The 26,172-nt window shown below is 40.8% G+C and overlaps 1 protein-coding gene across 1 annotated transcript in view; it reads left to right on the top strand.

The window, feature by feature from the left end:
- The window catches only part of LOC144597735 (ryanodine receptor 3-like), a 308,708-nt gene that overhangs the window by 80,681 nt on the left and 201,855 nt on the right, over positions 1 to 26,172 (top strand). Inside the window, exons 27-35 of the mRNA XM_078407262.1 lie at positions 112 to 259; positions 4,466 to 4,671; positions 6,168 to 6,342; positions 7,668 to 7,876; positions 9,279 to 9,493; positions 10,570 to 10,639; positions 17,431 to 17,591; positions 23,654 to 23,819; positions 24,621 to 24,707. Coding sequence (XP_078263388.1) covers positions 112 to 259; positions 4,466 to 4,671; positions 6,168 to 6,342; positions 7,668 to 7,876; positions 9,279 to 9,493; positions 10,570 to 10,639; positions 17,431 to 17,591; positions 23,654 to 23,819; positions 24,621 to 24,707 — 1,437 coding nt within the window. The remainder of the gene's footprint in view (positions 1 to 111; positions 260 to 4,465; positions 4,672 to 6,167; positions 6,343 to 7,667; positions 7,877 to 9,278; positions 9,494 to 10,569; positions 10,640 to 17,430; positions 17,592 to 23,653; positions 23,820 to 24,620; positions 24,708 to 26,172) is intronic.

The following is a 26,172-nucleotide window of genomic DNA, read 5'->3' as shown; positions in this document are numbered from 1 at the left end:
CAGTGCGCAAAACAAGGTTTTCCACTGATCTCGCACATGTAACAATAATGAACCAATAATAAATTTAGCCCCCAGAGCCTGTGTGATGACATTATCTATCACTTCATACAGGACATCAAGAACAAAAGAAACCCTCGACTAGTGCCGTATAGACTTCTGGACGAGCGAACCAAAAAATCAAATAGAGACAGTTTACGTGAAGCAATTCGCACTTTAATTGGATATGGTTACAACATTGAACCATCAGACCAGGAAAATGGTAAGTACAGATACTACTGATCAATTCATTAAGTTGCGAAAGTCAAGTTAAAATATTGTGAATTCTTAAAGTATTATAGCCACTGAAGGAACCGCAACTAAAGTTATTCCAATGACGTATGAAATGTTCCTGTGATAGGTAGGCCCAGAGTAGATAATTGTTGACTCTGTTTTATAATGTGCATCTTGTTATATTGTTTTTTTCATTGTTTGGTTGTTTTCCTGGTCAGTTATTTCTTGCTGGATCTGATAACAACAATTTATACACGAAGATCACCAATAGACATTCACAGATGTTTTCCTTTTCCCTCAAGTGAATCTGTGTATGGAAAAATTTATTTCCAGAAAATAAGCAAATAATATGCCCACTTCATGGGGGTGCAGTGGAATTTATTTTTTCTTTAATGTTTTGATCATTTGAAAAATGATGTTGAGATGCAATTTCCACTGCTGTTTATTCAATCTAAATATAAATTGAACCGAATGGCATTTGTCCTCATAAACCCATGATAACATTTGGATACAAACAACTGCAGAAGCTGATTTACAAAAAAAGACACAAAGTGTGGAAGTAAGGGTCAACGGGTCAAACAGCATCTCTGGAGAATATGAATGGTGATGTTTCTGGTTGGGACCCTTGTTCCATCCCTTTTTCATTCTGATTTTCAGCGCAATCAATCCTTCTGACAGCCTGGTGAGTGGAATATGCACAGTATTCCAAGTACAGTGTAACTAGTGTTTTGTAAAGTTGATATCCCAACTCTTACATTCTATGCTCTTTCCTGTGAAGGTAAGCATTTTGTATGCCTTCTTCAGCAGTCTATCTATCTGAACACGGGTCCTGACCAGAAATGTCACCGATCCATGATCTGCAGAGATGCTGCCTGTCCTGCTGAGTTACTCCAGCACTTTGTATCTTTCCATGATAAAATGTGTTTATTAGACCACTGATATTGCAGTAAAATCATCAGTAATAGCTGAGAAAATTACTATAATTGAATTATTTGATGGTACTGTAAGAAGGTAAACCAGTACTGCATAAGTATAAACCACTACTGTATCTGCATCATAGATTAACTTCTGTGTTAAGCCTAGTGTAATACATAGCATGGAAATGACCACATTTTAAAAACTAGATAAATTATGGATTTAGCAAAACAGCAAAAGGTCACAGAAAAAACTACAACTGAATCATCAATTCTAAACCCATCAGTTTTTTTTACAAAGGAAACGAATCTCAACAGGTCAGGCAGCATCTGTGGAGGGAAATAACTGGAGGGAATTGTGCCCAGTGCAGCTTCAATTGTTTATTTTTCTGTTATAACTAGCAAGCAAACAAAGGTATAAAACAATTGAGATGAATGTACTAAAGCAGTTATATAAAGCCAGAACTCAACTTGGATTGCATAAATCTGTTATTGTTTACTTATCTGTACAACCTCCAACAATCTATGTGACGTGCTGCTGTCACAGTTGTGAAGTTACTCGCACCAGTCCAACACTGATTTTCTGCCAGTCATACCATTGTGAATGTTGTTATAATACCCTGGCAACTTTCCAAACCATAATATGTATAACTTGGCAGATATATTGCACTATTGCATGTTTCTCAGCTGAAATCTTTATCCATGTGCAGCAAGGAATTAGAATCATAAAACATCATAGCCACTCCATATTAAATTCAGTATTTCACAGGTCTGCGAACTTTCCTGAAATAAATTACTGTATACACACAATATATTGGAAATCGGAAATAAAACCACAAAATGCGAGAAATACTCAGCAAGTCTGGGAGCATTTGTGGAGGGAGAAACAACATTAACTTTTCAGATTAATCATCTTTCATCAGAATTCACAGAGCAGTCCTATATTTTCCTGAGATTCGAAGAATAAGACAATAGACAATAGGTGCAGGAGTAGGTCATTCGGCCCTTCGAGCCAGCACCACCATTCAATGTGATCATGGCTGATCATTCTCAATCAGTACCCCGTTCCTGCCTTCTCCCCATACCCCCTGACACCGCTATCCTTAAGAGCTCTATCTAGCTCTCACTTGAATACATTCAGAGAATTGGCCTCCACTGCCTTCTGAGGCAGTGAATTCCACAGATTCACAACACTCTGACTGAAAAAGTTTTTCCTCATCTCAGTTCTAAATGGCCTACCCCTTATTCTTAAAATATGGCCCCTGGTTCTGGACTCCACCAACATTGGGAACATGTTTCCTGCCTCTAACGTGTCCAACCCCTTAATAATCTTATATGTTTCGATAAGATCCCCTCTCATCCTAAATTCCAGTGTATACAAGCCTAGCCGCTCCAGTCTTTCAACATATGACAGTCCCGCCATTCCGGGAATTAACCTAGTAAACCTATGCTGCACGCCCTCAATAGCAAGAATATTCTTCCTCAAATTTGGAGACCAAAACTGCACAGAGTACTCCAGGTGCGGTCTCACTAGGGCCCTATACAACTGTAGAAGGACCTCTTTGCTCCTATAATCAACTCCTCTTGTTATGAAGGCCAACATTCCATTGGCTTTCTTCACTGCCTGCTGTACCTGAATGCTTCCTTTCAGTGACTGATGCATTAGGACACCCAGATCTCGTTGTACGTCCCCTTTTCCTAACTTGACACCATTCAGATAATAATCTGCCTTCTTATTCTTACCACCAAAGTAGATAACCTCACACTTATCCACATTAAACTGCATCTGCCATGCATCCGCCCACTCACACAACCTGTCCAAGTCACCCTGCAACCTCATAGCATCTTCCTCACAGTTCACACAACCACCCAGCTTTGTATCATCTGCAAATTTGCTAATGGTACTTTTAATCCCTTCATCCAAGTCATTAATGTATATTGTAAATAGCTGCGGTCCCAGCACCGAGCCTTGCGGTACCCCACTAGTCACTGCCTGCCATTCTGAAAGGGACCCATTTATCCCCACTCTTTGCTTTCTGTCTATCAACCAATTTTCTATCCATGTCAGTACCCTACCCCCAATACCATGTGCTCTAATTTTGCCCACTAATCTCCTATGTGGGACCTTGTCGAAGGCTTTCTGAAAGTCGAGGTACACCACATCCACCGGCTCTCCCCTGTCAATTTTCCGAGTTACATCCTCAAAAAATCCCAGAAGGTTAGTCAAGCATGATTTCCCCTTCGTAAATCCATGCTGACTCGGAATGATCCTGTAACTGCTATCCAAATGCTCCGCAATTTTGTCTTTTATAATTGACTCCAACATCTTCCCCACCACTGATGTCAGACTAACTGGTCTATAATTTCCCGTTTTCTCTCTCCCTCCTTTCTTAAAAAGTGGGATAACATTAGCTACCCTCCAATCCACAGGAACTGATCCTGAATCTATAGAACATTGGAAAATGATCACCAATGCGTCCACAATTTCTCCTTAAGTACCCTGGGATGCAGACCATCAGGCCCTGGGGATTTATCAGCCTTCAGTCCTATCAGTCCAACACCATTTCCTGTCTAATGTGAATCTCTTTCAGTTCCTCCGTCACCCTAGGATCTCTGGCCATTAGATCATCTGGGAGATTATTTGTATCTTCCTTAGTGAAGACAGATCCAAAGTACCAGTTCAACTCGTCTGCCATTTCCTTGTTCCCCATAATAAATTCCCCTGCTTCTGACTTCAAGGGACCCACATTTGCTTTGACTATTTTATTCCTCTTCACATACCTAAAAAAGCTTTTATTATCCTCCTTTATATTATTGGCTAGCTTACCCTCATACCTCATCTTTTCTCACCATATTGCCTTTTCAGTTATCTTCTGTTGCTCTTTGAAAGACTCCCAATCCTCTGGCTTCCCACTCTTCTTTGCTATGATATACTTCTTCTCTTTTATTTTTATGCTGTCCTTGACTGCGCTTGTCAGCCACGGGTGCCCCTTACTCCCCTTAGAATCTTTCCTCCTCTTTGGGATAAATAGATCCTGCGACTTCTGCATTGTTCCCAGGAATACCTACCATTGCTGTTCCATGAGGATCTCATTTGAAATACATTAATTTCTTGGGGGGTTGACAAAGTGAAAGTAGGGTTATTGTCTGATCTCTAGTTATACCAAGACCCAAGGTTCTGGGTAACCCTGACTGACTGTTTCATTAAAAACCTTTCTACTTTAATCGTGTTTTTTACCAGCTATTTAATGTGAGGTATATTTATATGTTTGTATTTTAAGCTGATGAAACAGTGGCAAAAGTTACTGTCGACAGACTCCGTTTCTTTCGGGTGGAGAAGACCTATGCAGTAAAGACTGGAAAGTGGTACTTTGAGTTTGAGGCGGTCACTGCAGGAGAAATGCGAGTTGGCTGGGCAAGGCCAACATGCAAACCTGATATGGAGCTGGGTTCTGACGGAAATGCCTTTGTTTTCAATGGCTATAAGGTTTGTAATTTTCTGGAGAACATATTGATGCTGGTTGCACAACGTTACCTGTCAACTTGTTGAAGACAAGAGTTTTGGTTTAACTTTCAAATACAAGAATATTTGTGACAACAGCTTAATTTATTTTGTGAAGCAGGTTTGAGAAAAATTCTAATTAAGTAACAACATCAACAACATAAAAGGGAAACTTTTTACCAAAACCAATTTGCCATTGACATGAAAAGGTTAGTTAACAAATGGTGACTCTGAGATCTACCACAAGGTGTATCTGTAGGGAATTACACAGAGCATTTTGTCCCAATCCGAGTATTTCCTGGCATTGCTACATAATGAGTTGTAGGCCAATGCAAGTGTGGATGTATAATTTCAATCAGCCTTTATATTCTGAGAATATCTGCCATTGTGTGATTTAAAGCCTTTCCATATTGACCATATGTTTGTGCTGGAGCTGATGTAATTGCTGCTTTTCCAGAACAATGATACATTCGTGCACAGCTGACTAATAAACATCAGTAATATCTTCAGCACAGCGGAATGCCCTGTGGCAAAAAAAAGTTAAAGGTATTTATGCACAGAGTATCCTTTGGCAGACAAAAGCTTGTAACTAAACTGGATTTTGCAGTATTTTGCAGAGTTTTCTTTTGAAAAGAGAATTCTCCTGAGTCATGTGTAAGTCAGTGTACTATGGCTGTGAGTATTGACAGATGGAAGCCCTGTGCTTTCATTGCTTTCACATGAGCATTGACCCCCTTCATTATTTTTCTTTCCTGACAAAATGGTAGACTGGATGCTCCTTGAAAACAAAATGGCATCATACAACAGACAGAAAAGGAATTTGATATAAAAAAAGATGTTTGCTAAAATCTCAAAGGTGTTTTTTTAGTACAGTGAAAGGCTGTTGGTTAAAGATGATGCAGAAATATTATTTGATTCTTCTAATTTTTAATTAATGGGATGTTGGACATAAGTAAATGAAGCTTGCATTAAGTTATAATTTGAAATTATTGGATATTGTGCATGTAAATGAAGTGTTGGGGTATAATTTCTCCCCATGCTTAACAAAATGCTGCATAATGTATTGAAAATACTGCAGCGTAGTCTTGCTAGTTGTTGGGAATTCTGGTAACATGCTTCTTCATCTTAGGAATTGAGGATGATTTACTTCCACTCAGTTTTATGGATTCCAAAGTAACTAATAAGGTCAATGTGGGAACCCACTGATTCTTTCTTTGTTGAGGCAGGGGGTGATGATGGGGCAGGTAGGTGAATAGCTTACATGGCCGGCTTCTTCTGCTACTAATACAAGGCCCCTGTTTGCTTCCAATCACTCCAATATTAAGGCCTAAGTTACAATCAGTCAGTTATGTTGGGCAGAATCTGGCACCAGATGCTATTTTAATTACAAAGTGGACAGAGGAAAATAAATCCAGGATGTAATACTCATTTATTTGCAATGATAAAGTAATATTGAAATGGGTTCTGCTTAACTTTTCCAGGCTCAGTTCTGGCACCAAGGCAGTGTTTATTTTGGCCATACTTGGCAGCCAGGTGATGTGGTTGGTTGCATGATTGATATGAATGATAAATCAATGATATTTACTCTAAACGGAGAACTCCTCATCACTAATAGTGGCTCAGAACTCGCCTTTACCGATTTTGATACTGAAGATGGTAAGTCTTCATTTATGCTTGACAATTTCAATTACATTGTAGGGGTTATTATGCTGCTAACATGTAGACTGGAATATTTTATGGACACGTAATAGAGATTGAGTAAAATCAGCTGCAAATAGATTTTGTAAGTAAATATAAGATATTGTTGCAGCAGCAATTGAAATATGCTATTTATAATTTATAAACGTTATTAAAATTGCTGTGAATTTTACATGGCTAAAGGGGTTTTATTTAAATATGCATAGTGCCTGACTTTTCTATTTTGGATAGAACAAGCCTAAACCCATCTTCTGGAAAATGACAGTAAAATAATTAAGCAACTGGAAAATACAGACATTTTTGACTTAGCTTCCATGGCTCTGTGGATTCATCCCTTAAGTAAAGTTGGAGAGGTGTTTTTATTCCTTCCTCCAAAATCGTAAGCCGGTTAATGGTCTACTCTGGAAATGCAAGGCTCTGCAAATGCTGGAATCTTGAGTAAAACACTATGTTGGAAATACTCAGCGAGTCAGCATCTGTAGAGGGAATGATTAGGCAATGTTTTGGGTCAAGACCCTCCTTCTGAAGAAGGGTCCTGACCTGAAACATCACCTACCCATTTTCTCCACAGATGCTGCCTGACCCACTTGTTTACTCCAGCACTTTGCGATTTGCTCAGTCTTCCAATGAGAATGACGTTTACATCCTGCTCATCTGTTAGCATGTCTCTGACGTCCAGTTGGTGCCTCTGACACCCTGCCCCAATACTAGACTCAACACAGAGTACAGCAGTGGAGCTTTGGTGCACTAAGTGAAGAGCACAATGCACTATTTACCTGTCCCTTTATCCCTCCATCAGTCATGGTGGTATAAGTGGTGCAGTCCCATTTGTTTAAATGGGTCACTAGCCGGAGTAAAAAAATTGTTGGTATATGGCTGCTTATTCTTCTTTTATGTTTTTTTATCAATGAAAATATTATTTAATGTTTGATACCCTTTCAGCTATTTTTAAACATCTCTGAATATTGGGATCAATTCCTGAAGCTGGGCCACGATCCATGCAGTGCTCTTGGTTATGAAGGGTCAGCATGGTTGGTCCTCTACACTTACATCGGGCTAATGTAGAAGAGCCAAGCAGGCAGCAAGTGTGGCCAGTGGTCCATATCCAGTTCAATCCACCCCAATAAAATCAATTAACACATTTATGAATAATCTATATATCCTAAATTCTAACCCTGCAGTTCCAAAATAGTTGTAATGCATGTGTTGTTCATATTTTTTTAAACTTTTGACAATCTAATACAGAATAAATAACATTTATTTTTCCCTTTAACCTTCTCTAGGTTTAATCCCAATTTGTTGTCTGGGCTTGTCTCAGATAGGTCGAATGAATTTTGGAAAGGATGCAACCACTTTCAAGTATTATACTATGTGTGGTTTACAAGAGGGCTTTGAACCTTTTTCAGTAAACATGAACCGTGATGTTGCCATGTGGTTCAGTAAACGCCTACCTCAGTTTGCCCCTGTACCAAAAAATCACAACCATATTGAGGTAAAGTACGTTTTCTCATTGACTTCTATACTAAATAAATCATCTGTCAGGCCAGTGACATAGTATTTCTATAATAACTTGATACTATGGAATATGTTCCACAATCCATTAGAACATCTGGGGATTCAATAATCATGTTACAAATAAAAATCCATTGCTCACCGTGAACAAATTATTCAAAATATAAATTGCACAATCTATCTGCATTGTTCCAAGAACCGCCAGGATTTCAAGAATTTGAATTGTTCAAAGCAGTGGACCCAATTATATGGCATCCTCATGATACCTCAGTGCAAAATAATTCAAATAATTCTTGGGATGAAAATGTACAATAGGGGTAATTAGAAGAATGTAAATTCAGAATGTAAATACTGGAAATGTGTTTGTTGCCTTTCATGTGAATGTGAATGCCTTCACTAAATGGAGAGGCTTTCTCAAATTTCCTAAACTTCAACAGTTGGAAACCAAGCATATTTTGGGTGGACTTTATCTCGACTTCATCTTGTATATCATATTTCCATATTCTGTTTGACTTTTAGCTTTTCTCAAACTGTGGGCAGAAAAATACATCAGAGGTGGCTGTTACATATTACAAACATAGGAAACAATGGCAGTTCCAACTGTTGCTTACTAGTTCCTGCCCGCAGCCCACTGTTTGACATGTCCATCAAGCAAGCAGCTCGTATTGCTTTTTGTAAGTGGAACAAAGGGGCTATGAGGACAGCAGAATGCCTATTTTCTGAGTCCAGCCTGGTTTTTCATCCTTCCAGCCACCCCCATAATTTCTCTCTAATTTCTCCTTTGATTTGCAGTGCCACCCGGTGTCACACCTCCAGCAAGTCAAATTCAATTCTGCTCTTGGTGCTGTCTGCGTGGAGGTTGCACATTTTCTCTATGACTGGATGGGTTTTCCATTGAGTGCTTCCATCCCCCAAAGAAATGTTGATCAGTAGATTAATTGGCCACTGTAAATTGATTCCAGTGTCAGTGTAATCGTAGAGTCTTGGGCGGAGTTCTTGGGAATGTGGGTAGAATAAAATGGGAATAGTGTCGGTAGTTGTTGGATGGTTGGCATGGACTCAATGAGCCAAGGAGCCTGTTTCTGTACTGTGTGACACTATCAGAACTCGGTAGTTGACAGTGGCTCGATTCCAGTTTGTGACACCATAGGTTACTATTTTAATACAGAATCTCAGAATCTCATTAAATACCATAAAGAGTAAAATATAGCTAATTAATGTCAGTGATAACATATTAGCTTTATAGCCATCACATTTTAATTGTAGATTAATTGGTTACATATATAAACATCCAAAGTGATGAATATTAATAAAACTAATGTGGAGCATATCTGTGATGCAGAAGATAATTGCGCTACTAATATTAGAATCTTAATTTCTAGGTAACAAGAATTGATGGGACTGTAGACAGCCCACCCTGTTTAAAAGTGTCTCATAAAACCTTTGGCACTCAAAACTGCATTACTGAAATGACATATTACCGTTTGAGTATGCCTGTAGAGTTTTACTCAACGTATAAAAATGATAGTATTCCACATATTGCTGATGACGATGGAGCTCAGACTGCAGATACTTTGTTGGGAAAGACTAAATCAAGGTTAGTTTACTTCACTAGTTTGATTTTATTATCTTGCTGCATGAACAAGTAGACTTTACAGTGTATTTAAAAATTATATATGCACATGTAATCACAATAAAGGAATTAATCTCAGAATTTAAAAAGAGGGTTCATCTTGTGAAGAAAAACTCCTGCATTCATTTTCAGGACATACAGCCTCTGGAATACTTTTAATCTGAGTGACTGATGTGTCTGTCAATTTTGTGCATACAATAAGATTCCAAAACAAATGCATTTATAACTAGATTAACATTTAGAAGGAATAATGTTGACCAGAATAATGTTGACCAGGAGATTTCTTTGTTTGTCAGTGGAGGAAAATGACACAGCATTTTACCAGCCTGTGCTGGAGTTAAATCTCACCCACTGCCTCTAGTAATGTCAGTCACCCTCAGGAATGAAGTAAAAAACAGCTCTCCGAATCTGCCTTTTTTATTTTCGCTCTCAATTATGTACTGTCTGTAATGGGAATCATGCCCAAGATTTTTCAAAGCAAAATACTACCAGCCAAGACCAGCTGACAGTCACAAAGATACAAGAGACTACAAATGCTGGAATCTGGAATAACAAACAATCAGCTGGTTAACTCAATAAACTGAGCAGCAACTGGTGGGGGGGGGGGGGGGGGGGGGGAGTTGTCAACACTTATGAAGCATTTATTTACTTTACTTGACTTGTTTTCAGTTTGCCTCAAGGAATTATATCGGAATAGGTGTTCAAAATTTCAAAGGCCTGCGTATTTTAGAAGTGAAGGAACAAATGTTTATGGAATGAAAGTTTTAATAATCAGTTGCAGTATCTACATTCTTAGATTGACTAAGTTGATTTTCTGTTATTTTTTTGTTTAGAATTAACATGTTAGCGTTTTATTTAACATTGCTAATTTATTACTGAAGTTGCAGACATTGTATGTTTTGGAACTGTTCTTTTTAAATGTGATTTTAAATGGACACCAGTACTTACACCGAAGTGGGGATGTAATATCTGGACTGAATTTCTTCTAATGATTTCTAGCTTCCATTAGAACTTATTAAACATATTTACTTTACACGCAGGAGTGCAAGATTGAGCCGTGATTTACCGGGAGAGAGAGCTGACCAAGAAGTTATTAAGAAGTCTTCAATGGTAATGTACAATTCAGCAATTAAAATCACCTGCGTTTGTCTCATATAATACTCTTGACAAATAGTACAGACAGCATTTATTGAGACTTTGAGTATTCTATTTATGTATATTCTACATAATGCCTGTACACATGTAAAAGTACAAAACGGTCCATTTTTTTGATTTAAGGTCATGCAAAAAGGTATTTTGATCATGACCTTTTTTTAAAAATAGACTTCCTTTTAGAAATAATCTTTTATGATCTTGGAACTGCCCGGAGAGTTTTACAGTCATTAAGCTGTGCACGTAGTATTTTAGGAAAGGCATAGAAATCAATAGACATCCACAAAACAAATATGGCATTGACCAAATAATTAGCTTCAGCAAGGTTAGGCAACCAATGGATGTTGGCCTAGACACTGAATAGCTTCTCCTATCTGTAAAATACTGCCATGGAATCTTTTGCTCCACTTTGGAGAAAAATTTGGCATTGGTTTAATGTCTTAAAAAAAATAAAACAGCAGCTGAATAATGCCAAAATTGTTGAATAGCAATGGAATATTCCTTAGAATTTGGTGCTTGTGTCTCTGGAACGGGAATTGAACCTCAGCTCAGTTGAGAAGACTATCCTGGGCCACAGCTGATACTTCCATGAAACGTTTGAACTCAATGTGAATTCATTGCATTCATTGGATATATTCTGCTGGTCGCTTCCTTTGGAGAATTTAATTGAAACAGAAACCCGAGCCACAGATTAGATGACGTCACACCTGACTACCTTGTGTGAAAGGAACACAGGGACATTCAATATAGGACTAATGGGGCCTTGTGTGAATTCCACCAGAGGTTTGTTAGTCATGTTGGTAATGATTCCTGTATAGACATGGACATAGAAAATAAGTGCAGGAGGAGGCCATTCGGCCCTTCGAGCCAGCACCGCCAGTCATTGTGATCATGGCTGACCATCCACAATCAATAACCCATGCCTGCCTTCTCCCCGCATCCCTTGATTTCACTAGCCTCTAGAGCTCTAATTAAAGGGCTGCGGCTCACCGGCAGTCTCTCTGTCTTTTTTGTCTTTGTTATCGTTTAAATGTATGTTTTGATTTATTTTTAGCTCTGTATATGTTGGGGGGGTGGGGGAAACCTTTTTTTCTAATCTCAACGGAGATGCGACCTTTATCGTGTCGTATCTCCGTTCGCGCTATGGCCTAACATTGTGGAGTCGGCGGCCTCCAGCTGGGATCGACCTTGAAGACTCCGGTCAATAGACAATAGACAATAGGTGCAGGAGTAGGCCATTCGGCCCTTCGAGCCAGCACCGCCATTCAATGTGATCATGGCTGATCATTCTCAATCAGTACCCCGTTCCTGCTTTCTCCCCATATCCCTTGACTCCGCTATCCTTAAGAGCTCTATCCAGCTCTCTCTTGAATGTATTCAGAGAATTGGCCTCCACTGCTCTCTGAGGCAGAGAATTCCACAGATTCAGAACTCTCTGACTAAAAAAGTTTTTCCTCATCTCTGTCCTAAATGGCCTACCCCTTATTCATAAACTGTGGCCCCTGGTTCTGGACTCCCCCAACATTGGGAACATGTTTCCTGCCTCTAACATGTCCAACCCCTTAATAATCTTATATGTTTCGATAAGATCCCCTCTCATCCTTCTAAATTCCAGTGTATACAAACCTAGTCGCTCCAGTCTTTCAACATATGACAGTCCCGCCATTCCAGGAATTAACCTAGTAAACCTACGCTGCACGCCCTCAATGGCAAGAATATCCTTCCTCAAATTTGGAGACCAAAACTGCACACAGTACTCCAGGTGCAGTCTCACTAGGGCCCTGTACAACTGCAGAAGGACCTCTTTGCTCCTACACTCAACTCCTCTTGTTATGAAGGCCAACATTCCATTGGCTTTCTTCACTGCCTGCTGTACCTGCATGCTTTCTTTCAGTGACTGATGCACTAAGACACCCAGATCACGTTGTACGTCCCCTTTTCCTAACTTGACATCATTCAAATAATAATCTGCCTTCCTATTCTGACCACCAAAGTGGATAACCTCACACTTATCTACATTAAACTGCATCTGCCATGCATCCGCCCACTCACACAACCTGTCCAAGTCACCCTGCAACCTCATCTTCCTCACAGTTCACACTGCCACCTAGCTTTGTATCATCGGCAAATTTGCTAATGGTACTTTTAATCCCTTCATCCAAGTCATTGATGTATATTATAAATAGCTGCGGTCCCAACACCGAGCCTTGCGGTACCCCACTAGTCACTGCCTGCCATTCTGAAAGGGACCCATTAATCCCCACTCTTTGCTTTCTGTCTGTCAACCAACTTTCTATCCATGTCAGTACCCTACCTCTAATACCATGAGCTCTAATTTTGCCCACCAATCTCCTATGTGGGACCTTGTCGCAGGCTTTCTGAAAGTCGAGGTACACCACATCCACCGGCTCTCCCCTGTCAATTTTCCTAGTTACATCCTCAAAAAATTCCAGTAGATTAGTCAAGCACGATTTCCCCTTCGTAAATCCATGCTGACTCGGAACGATCCTGTTACTGCGATCCAAATGCTCCGCAATTTCGTCTTTGCCGGTCGCAGGGCCTGGACTTACCATCTCGGAGGCTTCGACCGTGGGCCCTGCAGACCGCAACATCGGGAGCTCGCAGGTCCCTGGCTGGCGACCGGCTTTCGGGAGCTCCAGCCGTAGCAGCTTCGACCGCCCCGAAGCGTGAGGTTCTATCGACCCGTTCGCAGGACCTTCATCACCCTGCGAGGCTCGGCCGCAGCACTTTCCATCGCCCGGTGGGGGCTTAGGACCTTCATCGGCCTGCTCGGCTCGGCCTGGGACTTTCCATCGCCCGGTGGGGGCCTCAAAAGTCGGGAGCCTCGAGGCAGCAGTTTGACTGCCTGACCGCGGGAGAAGAATGAGGAGGAGATAAGACTTTTCTTTGCCTTCCATCACAGTGAGGGTGTGCCTGGAGCAATCACTGTGATGGTTGTTTGTGTTAAATTGTAATTGTGTGTCTTGTGTTCTTTATTGTTTACTGCCGGACCCTGACGTGAGAGGACGCTGGCGCTATTTGTTCGCCGCTTCTCCGTCAGGACAAATCTTTTGTTTGTTTGTTTGTTTTTATGTCTTGTTTGCTTTGTAACGCGTCTTTGAGTATCTTGAAAAGCGCTATATAAAATAAATGTATTATTATTATTATTAACTCTCACAAATCCATCCAGTGATGTGGCCTACACTGCCCTCTGTGGCAGAGAATTCCACAAATTCGCAACTCTGGGTGAAAAAGTTAATTCTCACCTCAGTTTTAAATGGCCTCCCCTTTGTTCTAAGACTGTGGCCCCTGGTTCTGGACTCGCCCAATATTGGGAACATTTTTCCTGCATCTAGCTTGTCCAGTCCTTTTATAATTTTATATGTCTCTATAAGATCCCCTCTCATCCTTCTAAACTCCAGTGAATACAAGCCTAGTCTTTTCAATCTTTCCTCATATGACAGTCCGCCATTCCCAGGGATCAATCTCGTGAACCTACGCTGCACTACCTCAATTACAAGGATGTCCTTCCTCAAATTAGGAGACCAAAACTGTACACAATACTCCAGATGTGGTCTTACCAGGAGTATTGTGTACAGTTTTGGTCTCCTAATTTGTCTGATCATGTTTGATACAAATGTTAGCTCCTTTGTACATCCAGTTAAAAGAATTAAAACAGAAAATGTCAAAACAAAGAACTGCAGATGCTGGCTTTCCAAAAATAATAAAAAAGTAACTCAGCAGGTAACAGGCAGCATCTCTGGAGAACATGGCTATGTGATATTTCGGGTCGGGACCTTTCTTCAGACTGATGCTGCTTGACCACAGAGTTACTCCAGCACAGTGTCCTTTTTTTTCAGTACAGATCTTTTGCTTTAAAAGAGCTGATAAAAGTAGCCACTTACATTTTTTTTCCACATACCTTGCTTTGAAACAGAAGTACTCCACACTCCGGACCGGATGCTAGATGCAGCTTGTTCCAACTGATTAAATGATCAGTCCTTCCTAGCCCCTTTAACCCCATTTCTCAAAGTTAATATCAATGTCCCTATTGAATGGTAATAACCAAATAAGCCATCTGATCAATTTCTGTGGGTCTGCCATTTAACAGTCACTGCCAGGTGAGTGCAGTATTGATTATACCAAAGTAACTTCTCTAGTCAAGCACAATTCAATTTCTAAGCCTTGGACTCTTGAGTAATGGAACCGCAAGAACAGCAGACCATTTATCAACGACTCTTTTCTTAGAAACATAGCAAATAGGTGCAGGAGTTGGCCATTTGACCCTTCAAACCAGCACCACCCTTCAATATGATCATGGCTGATCATCTAAAATCACTACCCAGTTCCTGCTTTTTCCCCATATCCCTTGATTCTTTTTGCCATAAGAGCTAAATCTAACCCTCTCTTGAAAACACCCAGTGAATTGGCCTCCACTGCCTTCTGTGCAGAGAATTCCACAGATTCACAACTCTCTAGGCGAAAAGGTTTTTCCTCATCTCAGCCTAAATGGCCTACCCCTTATTCTTAAACTGTGACCCCTGGTTCTGGACTCCCCCAACATGGGGAACATTTTTCATGGATCTAACCTGTCCAATCCTTTAAGAATATTATAGTTTTCTATAAGATCCCCTCTCATCCTTCTAAATTCCAGTGAATACAACCCCAGTCGACCCATTCATTCATCATATATCAGTCCCACCATCCCGGGAATTAACCGGGTGAACCTACGCTGCACTCCCTCAATAGTAATAATGTCCTTCCTCAAATTAGGAGACCAAAACTGCACACTATACTCCAGGTGCGGTCTCACCATGACCCTATACCACAGCAGTAGGACCTCCTTGCTCAAATCCTCTCGCAATGAAGGCCAACATGCCATTAGCTATCTTCACTGCCTGCTGTACCTACATGCTTCTTTTCAGTGAAGAAGTACTGCAAGGCTACCCAGGTCTCATTGCACCTCCCCTTTTCCTAATCTGACACCATTCAGATAATAATCTGCCTTCCCGTTTTTACCACCTAAGTGGATAACTTCACATTTAGCCACATTATACTGCATCTGCAATGCTTTGCCCACTCACCCAACCTATCCAAGTCATCCTGCAGCCTCATAGCATCCTCCTCGCAGCTCACACTGTCATTCCCAAACTTGGAGATGTTACATTTAATTCCCTCGTCTAAATCGTTAATATATATTGTAAATAACTGGGGTCCCAGCATTGAGCCTTGCGGCACCCCACTAGTCACTGCCTGCCATCCTACTCTTTGCTTCCTGTCTGTCAACCAGTTCTCTATCCATGTCAATACCCTACCTCCAATACCATGTGCTCTAATTTTGCACACTAATCTCTTGTGTGGGACCTTGTCAAAGGCTTTTTGATAGTCCAGGTACACCACATCCACTGGCTCTACCTTTTCCATTCTACTTGTTACATTCTCAAAAAATTCCAGAAGATTAGTCAAGCATGATTTCCCCTTCATAAATCCACGCTGACTTTGACCAATCCTGTCACTGCTTTCCAAATGCGCTGCTATTACATCTTTAGTAATCTACCGAAGCATCTACCCCACTACCGATGTAAGGCTAACTGGTCTATAATTCCCCCGTTTTCTCTCTCCCTCCTTTCTTAAAAAGTGGAGTTACATTAGCTACCACAGGAACTGATCCACCATTCAATCACACCATAATTGATCTTGATGCAACTCCTTTTTCTGCTATGGATCCATATCCTTTGACATCTTTAACTAATAAAATGGATCAATATTAGTCCTTTGCTACCCTTTGTGCACAAAAGATATGCCATCTGAAATTCACCGTTGATGGGCCTTGTACTTATTTTTCATTTCTGGTGTCTTATTTTAGATTTCCCTGCTGGAAGAAATCATTTCTCTACGATTGTCTCATTAGATTATTTTGTAATTTTAAACCTCTTTACTAGATAAACCCAAAACCCACTCTTAAGAAAGGAGAAGCTAAGCCATTATTTCTTGTAAGCTGGCAGTTTAATACTAGCTTTGCATTGGCAAATTTCACTATACTTCCTCCAAGGTAATTATTATTGGAGTTGGTACTTCATCCTTTCCTATACCAAAGATATTCACAAAGTACTGGAGTAACTCAGCGGGTCAGGCAACATCTCTGGAGAAAAAGAATTGATGACGTTTTGGGTTGGGACCCTTCTTCAGACTCGCTGAGATTCCCTGTAAGAGGAGGTGGAACAGTAGGATCCAGGAGAGTCAGATCACATGGTGTAGGAGCTTGGAAGCTGTCGGACTCGAGCTGAGCCAGTTTCCCATATTGAACTCTGTTTGCCGTTGTTTCACCCACAAGTTAAATCTGTCCATGTCCCTTTTTAATTCTCTACCACCATTTATACCATCCTGTGACATCAGCAAATATCGATACAACTCTCAGTTCCTTCTGTTGTCATTGATTTGTGTGGTGAGTAATAGCTATTATTCAGAATGTAGTAATAATGTGACAATTAGTTGCAGTAATTTGAAATCCAACACCAGAGGGCAATACCATTTTATTTGCACAGGCATAACAAACAAAGTTGTGCTTATATGTTTTTATTTAAAAGAAATTTACCTAATGTTTTGCCATTATAATCTCTTAATTGATAAAATCTGTAGATTGAGGCTGCTGTGATCTCAAAATTGTGTTCACACATTTCTCCATGGATTCTTACAATGGATGTTATTACATTTACAGCAATTATTCCTATGGTCTTTTTGTTCTCCAGTATTACTACGCAGTGAGAATATTTGCAGGCCAGGATCCGTCTTTTGTGTGGATTGGCTGGGTCACTCCTGACTACCATTACCACAGTAAATCGTTTGACTTGAATAAACACCGGACTGTAACTATTACTCTGGGTGATGACAAAGGCAGAGTTCATGAAAGGTACAGTTTGAGATTTTCTTGCATTGAATTATTATTATAGTGTTTTAACATAGAACAGTACAGCACATGAATGGGCCCTTCGGCCTACAATGATTGTGCTGTGCATGATGCCAAACTAAACTGATCTCATCTGCCTGTACATGATCCATATCCCTCTATTCCCTGCCCTTCATGTGTCTATCTAAAACCCGCTTAAATGCCACTAATGCATCTGCCTCCAGCACACCTCTTGCAATGCCTACTAGTCCCCCATCACTCTCTGTGTAAAAAAACTTCCCCAGTTTAGTTCAGTTTAGTTTATTGTCACATGCACCGAGGTACAGTGAAAAGCTTTTGATGCATGCTATCCAGTCAGCGGAAAGATAATACATGATTACAATCGAGCCAGTCACAATGTACAGATACTTGATACGTGCCCCACACGTCTCCATTAAACATTCCCTCTTCTCACCTGCCCTCTAGTGTTGGACATTTCCACCCTGGGGGAAAAAGACTCTAACTGTCTACCCTATCTGTGCATCTCATAATTTTATATACTTTTATCAAGTCTTTCCCCAATCTCTTTTCTAGAGAAAACAATACAAGTCTATCCAATCTCTCCCTGTAGCTGAAATCCTACAGGTTTCTGGTAAACCTCCTCTGCACCCTCTCCACATTTGTGAACTAAATGTGAACAATACGTAGATCTGTCATCGCTGTATATATTTAATGGCAGAATCTTCAAAACAAAACATATAAACCCTAAGACACAGAATAACAAACTTTTCTTTATATTTCAAAAGCAGTGAATGAAAATTATACTGTCTTTAGGAAGTGTTTTTAGAATTACTCTTGCTTTGGGTTTTCAGCCGTGACACTGCCTTCTCAGGAGTGGTAAATCCCTACTCAACTCAATTTGTAATGTTATTTGACCAAGTAGATTGAAATGTTATTTTACCACCATCCCTGACCACTATGCCTCTACCAAGGGAAATTATTTCCCATTGGGTTTCGGTTTCTTTCAACTTTGTACACTTCAATTTAAATAGCTTTCAGCAAAAATAAAAATCCATTTCCTGCCTGGACATTGTGAACATCAATCACACAAACCAACCTCCTTCCCATCGCTTCCATGTATTCTTCACTCTGCCTCGGCAAAGCAGCCACAAAATCAAGGACCACACATTCCCTGGTCATTCACTCTCTGCCCTCTACCATCGGGCAGAAGCTATAAAAGCATGAAAGCATGTATTCCCAGATTCAACAATAGCTTCTTCCCCACTGTTATCAAACTCTTGGAAGGACCTCTCATTTGCTAAGGATGTATTCCTGATCTTCCGATTTTGGATTGCTGTCCTTGAATTATTTTAATATCAACTTTACCTGTAGATGTAACACAATATTCTGTATTCTGTTTATTTTCCCTTTTTCGCTACCTGATGTACTCATGATTTGCCTGATTTGCCTTCATAGCACATAATAGTTTTTCACTCTGGCTCAGTACACATGATAATATAAAAAACGATGCCAATACAATTTTCCACATAGATACAGTTCTATCTTCTCCGGTAAAATCACATAAGTCGACCAGAAATGTATGCAATTTTCTGCCTGTGCTCAAATTTGTTTTATGATTCTGACATAAACATCATTGCTGAGAATTCCTTTGCCACTAAAAGCAGGATTCCCATCTGTGTTCTTAACCACCTTATCTATTTGTTCTATTTCCTAAATGATCGGTGCACCTTTCCTATGTTCCTCTACTCAATAATATTATAATAATTTTTGTGTTTTGTTTTCCCTCACCTTCTCTACCATTAAATGCATTATTCATTCAGTTATGTAGCCTGGAAATATGCTCTATGGCCCAATTTGTCCATGCCTCCCAAGATGCCCCATTTAAGGTAATCCCATTTACCAGCGTCTGACCCATATTCCTTAATACCTGTCTCAACCATGTACTTGTTCCAATGACTTTTAAATGTAATTGTTCCCGCCTCTACCACCTCCTCGGCAGCTCATTCCATAGATCCAACACTCTTTGTAGAAAATGTTGCCACTCAGATCCCCTTTAGACAATAGACAATAGACAATAGGTGCAGGAGTAGGCCATTCAGCCCTTCGAGCCAGCACCGCCATTCAATGCGATCATGGCTGATCACTCTCAATCAGTACCCCGTTCCTGCCTTCTCCCCATACCCCCTCACTCCGCTATCCTTAAGAGCTCTATCCAGCTCTCTCTTGAAATCATCCAACGAACTGGCCTCCACTGCCTTCTGAGGCAGAGAATTCCACACCTTCACCACTCTCTGACTGAAAAGGTTCTTCCTCATCTCCGTTCTAAATGGCCTACCCCTTATTCTTAAACTGTGGCCCCCTTGTTCTGGACTCCCCCAACATTGGGAACATGTTTCCTGCCTCTAATGTGTCCAATCCCCTAATTATCTTATATGTTTCAATAAGATCCCCCCTCATCCTTCTAAATTCCAGTGTATACAAGCCTAATTGCTCCAGCCTTTCAACATACGACAGTCCCGCCATTCCGGGAATTAACCTAGTGAACCTACGCTGCACGCCCTCAATAGCAAGAATATCCTTCCTCAAATTTGGAGACCAAAACTGCACACAGTACTCCAGGTGCGGTCTCACCAGGGCCCGGTACAACTGTAGAAGGACCTCTTTGCTCCTATACTCAACTCCTCTTGTTACGAAGGCCAACATTCCATTTGCTTTCTTCACTGCCTGCTGTACCTGCATGCTTCCTTTCAGTGACTGATGCACTAGGACACCCAGATCTCGTTGAACATCCCCTCTTCCTAACTTGACACCATTCAGATAATAATCTGCCTTTCTATTCTTACTTCCAAAGTGAATAACCTCACACTTATCTACATTAAACTGCATCTGCCATGTATCCGCCCACTCACACAAACTGTCCAAGTCACCCTGCAGCCTTATTGCATCTTCCTCGCAATTCACACTACCCCCCAGCTTAGTATCATCTGCAAATTTGCTAATGGTACTTTTAATCCCTTCATCTAAGTCATTAATGTATATCGTAAATAGCTGGGGTCCCAGCACCGAACCTTGCGGTACCCCACTGGTCACTGCCTGCCATTCCGAAAGGGACCCATTTATCCCCACTCTTTGCTTTCTGTCTGTCAACCAATTTTCTATCCATGTCAGTACCCTACCCCCAATACCATGTGCTCTAATTTTGCCCACTAATCTCCTATGTGGGACCTTGTCGAAGGCTTTCTGAAAGTCGAGGTACGCCACATCCACTGACTCTCCCCTGTCAATTTTCCTAGTTACATCCTCAAAAAATTCCAGTAGATTTGTCAAGCATGATTTTCCCTTCGTAAATCCATGCTGACTCGGAATGATCCTGTTACTGCTATCCAAATGCTCAGCAATTTCGTCTTTTATAATTGACTCCAGTATCTTCCCCACCACTGATGTCAGACCAACTGGTCTATAATTACCCGTTTTCTCTCTCCCTCCTTTCTTAAAAAGTGGGATAACATTTGCTATCCTCCAATCCACAGGAACTGATCCTGAATCTATAGAACATTGAAAAATGATCTCCAATGCTTCCACTATTTCTAGAGCCACCTCCTTACGTACCCTGGGATGCAGACCATCAGGCCCTGGGGATTTATCAGCCTTCAGTCCCATCAGTCTACCCAAAACCATTTCCTGCCTAATGTGGATTTCCTTCAGTTCCTCCATCACCCTAGGTTCTCCGGCCCCTAGAACATTTGGGAGATTGTGTGTATCTTCCTCAGTAAACACAGATCCAAAGTAACGGTTTAACTCGTCTGCCATTTCTTTGTTCCCCATAATAAATTCCCCTGCTTCTGTCTTCAAGGGACCCACATTTGCCTTGACTATTTTTTTCCTCTTCACGTACCTAAAAAAACTTTTGCTATCCTCCTTTATATAATTGGCTAGTTTACCCTCGTACCTCATCTTTTCTCCCCGTATTGCCTTTTTAGTTAACTTTTGTTGCTCTTTAAAAGAGTCCCAATCCTCCGTCTTCCCACTCTTCTTTGCTATGTTATACTTCCTCTCCTTAATTTTTATGCTGTCCTTGACTTCCCTTGTCAGCCACAGGTGTCTCTTACTCCCCTTAGAGTCTTTCCGCCTCTTTGGGATAAATTGATCCTGCAACCTCTGCATTATTCCCAGGAATACCTGCCATTGCTGTTCTACCATCTTCCCTGCTAGGGCCTCTTTCCAGTCAATTTTGGCCAACTCCTGCCTCATGCCTCTGTAATCCCCTTTTCTATACTGTAATACTGACACTTCCGATTTTCCCTTCTGCCTTTCCATTTGCAGAGTAAAACTTATCATGTTGTGATCACTGCCTCCTAATGGCTCTTTTACCTCTAGTCCCCTTATCAGATCAGGATCATTACACAACACTAAATCCAGAATTGCCTTCTCCCTGGTAGGCTCCAGTACAAGCTGTTCTAAGAATCCATCTCGAAGGCACTCTACAAACTCTCTTTCCTGGGGTCCATTTCCAACCTGATTTTCCCAGTCTACCTGCATGTTGAAATCTCCCATAACCACCATAGCATTACATTTGTGACACGCCAATTTTATCTCCTGATTCAACTTGCACCCTATGTCGAGGCTACTGTTTGGGGGCCTATAGATAACTCCCATTAGGGTCTTTAAATCATTCCCCTCTCACCGTAAGCCCATGCCCTCTAGTTTTTGGCTCCCCTATGATGTGAAACAGACAAAGGTTATCTACGCTATCTTTGCGCTTCAGTATTTTCTAAACCTCTGTAAATTTACCCTTCAGCCTCCTTTTCTCCATGGAAATCTGTCATGGACTATCACATTGTTCCTTATAACTTAAGCCCTCCAATCCTGGCAACATCCTTGTAAACCTTTCTAACTTAATCACATCCTTCACACAGTGTGGCAACCCGAACTGAACACAATACTGCAAGTGTGGTTTAACCAATATTTTGTACAATTGTAATATAGCATATCAACATCTGTACTCAATGCCACATCAAATAAAGGTAAGCATTCATCATATCTTCTTCACCACCTCGCCAACCTGTGTCATCATTTTCAGGGAACTCTGTGCTTGCACCCCCAGCTCCCTGTTCAATATTACGTTACACTTTAAATTGAAATCTATTGGTCATTTGTCTTCCCATCTAAGCGGTCTGCAGCTTTTTCATCAAGCACAAGGATACGTTTAGTCCCTGTAGTGGCAACTTCAGTCCTTACAATAAAGTCCTCTCTGCTTGCCACCTTTTCACAGAGGGTGGAGTGATCGATCTTGATGCAAACCAACAACAGAGAGGTCTTAAAGCTGTTTCAGTTTAATTAGTCGTTTATTGACGTAGTAATACAAACAGATTTGTATCTATCCAAACTTTTCTCTCGTCATAGGTCTGGTAAGAACTATATCCCACCATGGCCCCTCCGTATCAGACGCATCCCGTCTCTGCATTCCCATTTATAGTATCTAGTTCTGACTCCTCCTAGTACGTTATGCCCATATATGTATTCATCTCACGACAACCCCCAAGTGTCCAAAAATAATGCAGCAAGATACAAAATAATATAATATGCTAAAACAGCTAGTACAAACACAAATGGCTCCCACAGTACCTTGTGCAATCTTCCTAATCATGAACATGATTATCCACGAGCTTAATTATAACTGTTGAAGTATAAAGTTTGATAATTATCACAAAAAGTAAAGGACTGGTGATAGGCCCCATTGGAAACTACCTGACATTCTCAAAACATCTATTGACCCTTTGCTTCCTGATACTGTTCCAATTTCAGATCTAGTTTGCCACTTCCCCTTGCATTTCATGGACTTCCACTGTTTTTGATTTAATGGGTTTTGTGTATAGCCTTGTTAAATCCATGTTCACCACATCTCACTTGAAAAGGCATCCCAGCCTTACCTAATGAGATATTTCCATGAAAAGTGGCAGTCACTCAGAAGAGTGTTACTTGATGTGTCTTGTCAGCTGAGGAGTCATTGCTAGTTTAAATAAACAAAATGCTCATACTGTTTGCCTCATTTGTTCTCTTTACAGTGTCAAGCGAAGTAATTGTTATATGATTTGGGGAGGAGATCTTGCCGGCAGTTCAAAGGGATCAAGCAGAAGTAGTGCTGACCTCGTAATTGGTTGTTTAGTTGATCTTGCAACTGGCCGGTTATCATTCACGGCAAATGGAAAAGAGCTCAGTATCCATTACCAGGTAATTGACTAGCCAAATGTTGATTGCTGTATTAAAATAGGTATCTGTTTAAACTCTCTACAGATCTCTATTTTCTGCAATCTAAACATGTTATGCTTAAGGTTTCCAAGAAGTGTTTACATTTATATGTACAGTAATCCCAATAGATGGATGTTAATACTGCATTAAGAAGCAAGAAAGTAAAATTTTACTCATTTGAATTATCCCGTACCAGTATGTCAGGCATATGAATAAGCAGGTCATAAAATCCTCCTTCTTCTGCACGGGTGAAGCACGTTTCTTGGTGCATGTTGAGAAGTAACATGTCAAATGCACAAAGAAACAACTAAACGCACAAAGAAACAAACGGGCACAAAATACAGAACAAACAAGATGAGAGTTTTAGTAATATAATATATATATACTAGACTGAGGTGGGCCCATTGGGTCCAAATCTTTCCTGCATGACTCTCCTGGGGTAACCCCCCTCCCCCCCAATTGACGATCCTGCAACCCTCTCCAACTGACGAAGCCCGTTGCCAGGTGGGGATTGTCTCCCGGGGCCATGGGCAGGCGAGGAGGGACAGGGAAGGGGAGAGGGTGCCATTCACCTCGGCCCCATGCTGAACTGGCCTGGGATTATCAAAAGTCTTCTCACTTTCTACGTTCCGCAATCATCGGCAGGAGAGACTCACATACCCAGCTATAAGTGACATATCAGTCAATCCTTTAATCAATTGTTGTGCGGATTTGTTTTTTGCAAGAATGGAATATTAAGACTTAAAATTAAAAACTCGTAAATTGGCTGCTTTTGTTTCCCAGGTTGAGCCACGCACAAAGTTATTTCCTGCAGTTTTCATGCAGGCCACGAGTCCTAACCTCTTCCAGTTTGAACTTGGAAAATTAAAGGTGTGTGTGTTTAATGTATATTGTTCTGCTTTAAAAATGCATTGTGAAATTCTGGCTGTTGAAAAATTCTGAAGAAATCACTGCTGAAACAATCATTGATTCCAGCTCAGGGACAGGAAAGCACTGATACATAAGCTGCAAAGTACCCAACTTCTCATTCAACAATAAAAGTAATGCTGGAGTTTCTTTCATTGAATTATTATCACTATATTTAATGGCCAAGTAATGAGATGAAAAATAAGCTTTGCCAGTGAAATTAGCTACCATATGAGCCGATTTGACTCTGTTGCCCTTAACCACCAGTGTTTCAGCAAGTTCCAGTATATTGAATTGAATTGAGTTGAATTGAATAAATGTTATTAGCCAAGTATGTATACATATAGGGAATTTGCCTTGATACAAGGAATATTTAACTGACAATGATCAAGGGCAGCATCTTGAAATTTATGAGTCATCCTTAAATCTAGGAGAGGTGTCAGAGGGATTGGAGGGTGGCAAATGTTTTGCCTCTTTTAAAGAAGGGCTGCAGGGAAAATGCTGGGAACTATAGGCTGGTGAGCTTAACATCTGTAGTTGGTAAGTTACTGGAGAGTATTCTGAGGGATAGGCATTTGGATGGGCAAGGGCTGATTAGGGACAGTCAGCATGGTTTTGTTCGTGGGAGGTTGTGTCTCACAAATCGATTGATTTTTTTGAAAACGTGAGCAAAAAGGTTGATGAGGGCAGAGCTGTAGATGTTGTGTACATGGACCTTAGTAAGGGGTTCGACAAGATGCCGCATGGTAGGGCTGCTTTGGAAGGTTAGTTCTCATGGGATCCAAGGGGAGAAAGCTGAATGGATAGCAAATTAGCTCCATGGAAGGAAGCAGAGGGTGATGGTGGTAGGTTGCTTCTCAGAATGGAGGCCTGTGACTAGTGGTGTGCCACAGGATTCGGTGCTGGGCCTTTACTGTTTGTCATCTACATCAATGATTTGGATGAGAACATACAGGGCAAGATTAGCAAGTTTGCTGCTGATACAATAGTTAATGATTTTGTAGATAGTGAAGATGGTTGTGAACGATTGCAGCAGGATCTGGATCGATTGGCCAGGTGGGCGGAGGAATGGAATTTAATACAGAGAAGTGTGAGGTGTAGCATTTTGGGACGTTGAACAAGGGCAGTACCTACACAGTAAATGGTAGGCCTCTAGGTAGCGTTGTAGAGCAGAGGGATCTAGGAGTACAAGAAAATAACTGCAGATGCTGGTACAAATCGAAGGTATTTATTCACAAAATGCTGGAGTAACTCAGGTCATGCAGGTCAGGCAGCATCTCAGGAGAGAAGGAATGGGCGACGCCTCGGGTCGAGACCCTTCTTCAGACTGATCTAGGAGTACAAGTGCATGGTTCCTTGAAGGTCGAGTCGCAGATAGATAAGGTGGTCAAAAAGGCTTTTGGCACTTTGGCCTTCATCAGTCAGAGTA

This window comes from Rhinoraja longicauda, chromosome 10 (genome assembly GCF_053455715.1).
Source record: "Rhinoraja longicauda isolate Sanriku21f chromosome 10, sRhiLon1.1, whole genome shotgun sequence".
Lineage (NCBI taxonomy): Eukaryota > Metazoa > Chordata > Chondrichthyes > Rajiformes > Arhynchobatidae > Rhinoraja > Rhinoraja longicauda.
Note: the sequence above shows the minus strand (reverse complement) of the source record. Positions and strands in the feature narration are given on the sequence as shown.